This window comes from Etheostoma cragini, chromosome 20 (assembly GCF_013103735.1).
Source record: "Etheostoma cragini isolate CJK2018 chromosome 20, CSU_Ecrag_1.0, whole genome shotgun sequence".
Taxonomy (NCBI): domain Eukaryota; kingdom Metazoa; phylum Chordata; class Actinopteri; order Perciformes; family Percidae; genus Etheostoma; species Etheostoma cragini.
The window spans coordinates 21,872,683-21,879,870 of NC_048426.1; the positions used below are offsets into that span (position 1 = coordinate 21,872,683).

General features: G+C 40.5%; 1 protein-coding gene across 1 annotated transcript; it reads left to right on the top strand.

Annotated features, from left to right (window-relative positions):
* The first annotated feature begins 1,419 nt into the window (after nt 1–1,419).
* Nucleotides 1,420–5,302, top strand: ccr6b (chemokine (C-C motif) receptor 6b). The gene is made up of 2 exons (XM_034857485.1): nt 1,420–1,671; nt 4,049–5,302. The coding sequence occupies exon 2, from the start codon at nt 4,058–4,060 to the stop codon at nt 5,147–5,149; it is 1,092 nt and encodes a 363-aa protein (XP_034713376.1). The 5' UTR covers nt 1,420–1,671; nt 4,049–4,057; the 3' UTR covers nt 5,150–5,302.
* Nucleotides 5,303–7,188: the final 1,886 nt, after the last annotated feature.

A 7,188-nucleotide genomic window follows, 5' to 3' on the forward strand; every position in this document is an offset into this window, starting at 1 on the left:
GCTGTCCTGTCAAAAATAAAGGCCAAAAAAGCCCCAAAAATAATTGATTATTCTTAGACCTTTATTAATGGGACAGATGAAGACATGAAGGGGGAGAGGGAGAGGGAGAGGGGGAATGACATGTAGCAGAGGGCTGCACGTCGGAGTCAAACCCTGGCCCGCTGCGTTGAGGAGTAACCCTCTATATGTGGGCTCCCACTCCACCAACTGAGCTATCCGGGCGCCCCATGTCAATGAACTGTTAGTTGCCCCCTGCCCTGCTACGTCCCGCTACGCCCTGCAGCACCCTGCTATGCCATGAACTACTATTTAGTCACTGTTCCATTATCTTTTATTGTGACTGTTATTGCCACTATTTATCACCCCCCCATACGGCCCGTCAGACACCACCTACCAAGAGCCTGGGTCTGCCCGAGGTTTCTCCCTAATAGGACGGTTCTCCTCTCCACTGTCGCGCTAAATGCTTGTTCTTGGGGGAATTACTGGGTTAGCTGTTGGGTCCATGCAAATTATAGAGTGTAGTCTAGTCTTGAGCTAACTCTTGTTATGATTTGATACTGTAAATAAAATGTACTTGAATTAGTCATGAGGAACATTTTTTCCAACTTGTCTTAAAGTTCTCAGATCTAACTTGTATCCCCTGAAATGACTCTATCTGCTGGTCATGTTGAGGAAAAGCATCTACAGTTTGTATTGTTGTACACATCACAGTGTAGCCCACATCGACTTCCTTTAAAACCACTAGCCTGACACAGAACAAAGTAAATGCTCTAAAAATATCAAAACAGATTTAAAAGACTAAACTGAGGTTTACAACAATAGAATACAAACATAAAACTACAAATTTGGAAGCAGAAACCCCCCAAAAGAGAAGACAAACAAGTACAGTATAGGCCAACAACAAATGCAAAAGTTATTTTAAAATATAACATTAGACCAGCAAATAAAATACAAAACCTAAGACGGCAATCGAAAACAAAAGTGTTCCGAATAAGGGAAACAAATTCTCCGCGAAACCAAACTGAGGTTTGAGGGCATGAAGAAAGAGAGATAGTTTCTGTGTAGTGTGTTGGATGTCTGCGTGAATACACCAGACAGAAAGTGAGAGTGAGGAAGGACATCAAACTTTTATCTAATAGAATACAAAACTCTATTTGGTCTTTCATTCATCATATAAAAGACATTTGTCACTGTATCTTTGGGAGACTTGTCGTCTTGTAATTGACTACAATTGTGGCGGCATACTCAGTAGTTGGTCACAAAAAGAAATCATTTGTGTTTAAGCAGTAGGGTTAGTTGTTGAGACTGGGAACAATTGAGGTAAATCAAGCCAACTTGCAGTATGTCAACACTAACCTACAAATTTGCATTCAGCAAGCAAGGGGGAGGGTGTACCTGCATGTGACATCAAAAGTAGGAAGATCACTGATGCTCTCACACAGAAGCCCAACCTGTGAGAATGTGGCTTTGGCTTTATCTCCTTCTTTTGATTTTTGTTGCGTGGACTATTTGTGACATATGAGCCCCCATGCTGAACTCTGTCCTATAAGCAGCTTGAACACCAGTGAAGCTCTAGTACACGGGAGGAACATTTCTTTTTCTCTCTTTTGACTTAAAGACGTCGGCCCCTGAAGATTAACATATAAACAGAGAGAATCATCATTCTGCAAGGTATGTATATTCTAAGCAGAAAATATAGGGACAGAGAAAGGCTCCAAATTCTCTGCTGGAGGATTTTCTTCAGTTTGGCAACTGCATGGTGCACTTTACTGTTTCTATGTATGGTTTCTTTTAGTAGCTTCTATGTGTGGAAATGTACTTTACGTGTGTTATTTTTGTTTTAAAACGTAATGCTGCGTTGATCATTGTTAAAAATGTAAATACAACGACTGATCCGTTTTCAACCTTCTAAAAGATTTTTTTTACAACTTTTACATTTGATAAACCCTGTCACAGTTTCAGATTTTCACAGATGATGACGGAAGGAACACTTTTACAGAACTATCAGTTCTGTAACATGTGTAAATGATATTTACAGAACACTGAAGTTCTCAAAATGTGCTTCTAAACAAAAGGCTCACCCTTTTTCCCGTGCTGTTATCTTTCCCTCACAGATGGGTGCAAAACCTTATACCTTCCTCATCCATTAGTGCTGTTGCACCATACTAAAAATATTTCTACTAGTTGCTTGTGAGAAGTAAAAGAGATATCATCATATCAGGTTTTTGAAGAAGTACGTTGAAGCTCAAGTTTCTCTCATGCTACTATTTTCATAGAGGAGAAACCATGTTCATTTCTGTGCTATGCTGTTGGTCCGTGTAATTTAATATCCATCAGTTAAAACGGAAAATATCTACTGTTCAGGTGTCACACAGAGAAACTCCTTGATCATTTTTTAAAGATTTTTAGATCCTCAGTCTGTTGCTCTTCACTGATCTTGCTCCACACTGGTGGCCTTCCTACACACTTGCTGATTCTCGATAAGACATCATAGATCTTTGATGTCTAGGATTTTATCTGCCTTTAAGATCAGACAGAGCACCAAGTGCAGCACCTGCAGCCAACCATTGCGTGCGTTCACTTAAGGTCTAATAGGGCTGAAATTGGGTCATTCATACCCAGAGGAAGAGCTAAACTAGCACACTGGCTTTTATTGTTATGGAGAGACAAAAAAGCTGTGGTCTGAGATTCACCCGGTCCGTACAGGGTGCACACTTTGCACAAAACTAAAAAAAAATCTAAATGATGTGCTAGACTTTAGGTACCACTTTCCATCCATCGTTTCCCTACCACTTAATGTTTATTCAGTAATTCAAATTTTGTGGTACTCAGAGTTTCCATTTTATTGTACTTCCATACTTTTAATCCACTTTGAAGGCAAATTCTGTAGTTTTCAGCGCACTCAATTCATCTGACAGTTTCACTTACTGATTACTAAGCATGGTCATGTTAATAAAAGAAGAAAAAATCAACTAATAAATGATGTGTGATTACGCTACCTAGCAGTATAAAAAAATAGTTAATTAGCCAGAGCGTTATTGACAGTAAAGTGATGCTTCCACATTAATGCATCAATAATTCTAATCCAATAATATAATGTAACGTATTTGATTCTAAAATGGGCCGTTCTCCATAATGAATATTTTAACTTTTAATATTTTGAGTACATGTGCTTTTACTGAAGTAAAATAATGAATGCACTGTGGTATTGTAACTTATACCTAAATAAAATATTTAAGTACTTTAATTTTCCTGCCACTAGAACTAAGTAAAGATGTATTCATTGTATCAGAAGTAGTCATTATGCAGAAAAACTCCTTTCAGAGGAATCAGAGTATCATTGGATATCATTACTTACTGCTATAATGTCACCGTGTAGCCAATTTGAAGTACTTTAATAGCAAAGCACTGAATCATAGCTGGTAAGTTCTTAGTGTAATATCCTGATGTGAAAATTAACGAGAAGCTATAGGAGTCAGATACATGTAGAAGTAAAAAGTTCCCTTGGAAATGAAGTGGAAGTATAAAGTAGCATGTAATGAAAATAATGAAGTAAAGTAACTCAAAACTGTACTTTAATCCACTGCTAAAGTAAATGTATTTTGTTATACAGCATCACTTCCTTTTCTAAATAAGCAGTATTAAAATGTAGTATTGCATTGCCAGATCGGAGGAAAGTTCAAAAGTTGTTTTAGTCGTGCAACAGAAAACTCCGATTGGACAGATAGTCTAGCTAGCTGACTGGATTCACCCTGCAGAGGTCTGAGGACCAGGTAACCGTACTCTCCAGAATCCACTGAGTTTTGAATTACAACACAAAGAAAGCGGTGAGGTAACAGACAGCCAGCCGAGAAGAGTGACACCTGGCGCAATATCCAGTGGGCCCGGAGTAGAGGAACGTTGTAAATACAGACTATTAAAATGAAAACCCCAAATTGGATTGGGAAATGTTGACATTTTGTAGGATTCCCCTAATTATCATTAACTTCCTTATTATCGGTTGCTTTATTATTAGGCCTAGTTCAAATTGTCATCTTTTCTTTTCCAGATCAAAAACATGGTTAACACGTTGGTCACGTCACTCTATGAGGATTATTATACAGAAGAGGATGAAGGGCTCTGCAACCTCGACCCTGACCCCGTGGAGGTCATCACCCAAACGTACATCCATTCCTTCATCTGTGCCTTCGGCCTGATTGGCAACGCCCTTGTGATCTTCACCTACATATTCTACAAAAGAACCAAGACGATGACAGATGTCTATCTCTACAACGTCGCTGTGGCAGACCTGCTCTTCGTGTTAGCTCTGCCGTTTATCATATACAACGAGCAGCACAGTTGGTTCATGGGCCTTGTGGCTTGCAAGATTCTGAGGGCAGCCTACAGTGTCAACCTCTACAGTGGCATGCTCCTGCTCGCGTGCATTAGTGGCGACCGTTACATCGCTATAGTTTGGGCGAGAAAATCCTTTGGATCTCGCGCTCGCACCCTGACCTACAGCCGCTTTATCTGCTCAGCTGTTTGGCTGTTTTCTGTGGTTTTAACACTGCCCACGCTCCTCTACACTGAGCGCTTTGAAGAGCGGAATCTGCTGAAGACTGAGGGTGTCACTGTGACGTGTCAACCTTCTTTCAGCAAGAATGAAACCGCAAAGCTAGTGAAGGTGGTGGTTCCCAGCCTTCAAATGGCCATCGGCTTCCTGCTGCCTCTGGTGGTGATGGTGTTCAGCTACTCCAGCATCGTGTTCACCTTGCTGAAAGCGCAGAGCAGCCAGAGGCACAAGGCCGCCCGGGTGATTTTGGCAGTTGTTGTGGTTTTCGTCGTGTGCCACCTTCCCTACAATGTGGCTCTGCTGGACCACACCTTGTCTCTTTTTAAGCAGCGAGGTTGTGAGGCAGAGAGGATTAAACTCCAGGTTCTGGCCTTTTCCAGGAGCCTAGCCTACCTGCACTGCTGTCTCAATCCCATCATCTATGCCTTCATTGGGGTGAAGTTCAGGAGCCACTTCAAGCAAATAATATTGGACCTATGGTGCTTCAGCAAAAAGTACATCTACAATGCTCACTCGTCACGCGGGACATCAGATGTTTGCATCTCGGGCCGCATGTCTTTAGACGGCTCCAGCAACGTGGCGTCATTCAGTGCCTGAGGTTCTGATTAGAAAGGGCTCCAATCGAGCCGCCTCTCATCCTTCTTCCCCGAGCTGTTCCGTTGCTGTAGCCACACTGGAGGTGAAAGCATCTCTGCAAAATACGCTTAAATAAAAAAATGTAGTTTATTCAAAATCCATCGACATCTCAGCCAACATAAGATATTGTAATATTGTAGAGTGCTTATTTTTTCCAAACTGGTCTAAAAGGCACCGCTTTGAGATTGGTGGTTTAAAAAAAATACTTAAGTCTTACATGCTTGTTGCTATCTTTAAAACTATATCTAAAGGCACTGATGTATAACGTTGACCCATTTGGATATCTTTATCTTGGAATTGTCCCAAATGACAACTTCTTGTTTCCTTGTACTCATATGTATGATGTTGACCGAAGAGTTCTTGTCTACACATTTTCTCGAACCATGTACATTCTCTATTTTGTTATAAGGCTTTGGTAAATATTTTGTATATCTCATTGTATTTTTCTGTTGCATTCTCTTATTAAACTGTCTCTGAAGAAGTTTATTTTGTAACATTCATTCTTAAATAGAATTGAAAGTTTGTCTCAAAAAGCCCTGCAGATAGAACATAATTTTACACTTTTGATAAAAAACCTTTAATCATTACATAATAATGCTGTAAAATGTGAAATTCTGGATGACAATGTGACATTTTAATGTCTCAGCCCAAGCATGAAGTAGAGCTTAATCCAAACGTGTATTTTTGAATATTTTGTGTTAAAACATGAAAAACTCTAACAATTAATGTATCACACAGGTACGCAATACTGATACGTTTTTCTTTTTTGGGCATGGCAGAAGTATGCTTCCGTAGTACTATAAAGAAGTACAAACTGGAAGGTTTGATGTCAAGGTCAAGCCACAGTTACGCATGGCAGATCCACTGGTCATGTGATGTGTTGCCAGCATCAGACTGTTGCGAAATAACTTTAACCACAGCACCCCGACAAACATGATGTGTAATACCTCCCTTGCCAGTCCCTGCCAGTCTTTCATCTCTTTTTAAATGAGGCCAGAGCTCCCTTCTTTCAATAATAGTACAGGCTGATGTGTGGCTGTGATGAGCAACATGATTCAATAAGATTGTTTGGGTTAAAAAGTAATAATTTCCAGCACAATTTCTCCTTTTTGATCCACTGGATGTCCTCAGTAAGCTTTGTTGAGTTTTTTACATGATGGATGATCCTTTACCCTCTCAGTGTTCCATGTGATTTATTGTCTGTAAAGAAGCCCTCACCAGCAGCTCCTTAGTTCTTCCTTTGACAACCCTCCCATTCGGTTTGCCTGCCTGTTTGTTTTGCTGTGTTTGCCTGACAGCTGGTTCAATCCTGTAACATCTGTGCTGGGGTTTCTCTGTTGGACAGTCTTCCCTTAATTTGGTTCCATACCGGTTTGTTGCCACGCCACACGTTAAATTACCTGTACATTACACACTGCGAGCTCCTGACATAAATACACTTTATATACCTCATCATTATCTTTTGGGTTTGGTAGTTCCTTAGTCCCTTGTGCATTTTAAACCTGTTTGGCATTGCTAACTTTAAACCAGCTGGTCCCAGAAGTTAACTGTACGTGATTTCAGAACTGACATTACGCAATATAAATCACTGAATCAAATTGATATTTTACCCGAGACATTTTAGACACATTTGAATGCCAGATGTGAACTGCAGTTAAAGTAAGCTGGATCGAGGCACAGTCGGGATACATGTGGACGCAATAATTCACGTCTGAACAGGACCTGACTGGGGTAGGCTAGGACCTGCCCACCAGGTGTCCTCAGTGAGTTGACTGTCTCTACACACCACCTGACCCGTAGTCTCTGGTGAGCCAGAATCTGCCTGTGCAGCTGTTTCTTGCATGAACGATTACAGGAATAGTAGATATAGAAAAAAACGTGCAAAATCAAAACATGTCAACTTCATCTCCGCCTCACTCACAGCACACTGCACAACTCAAAAAACAGATGGCATTACATTTTTGCATTAAAATGCCAGAATATATGGTGAAATAGAGTAG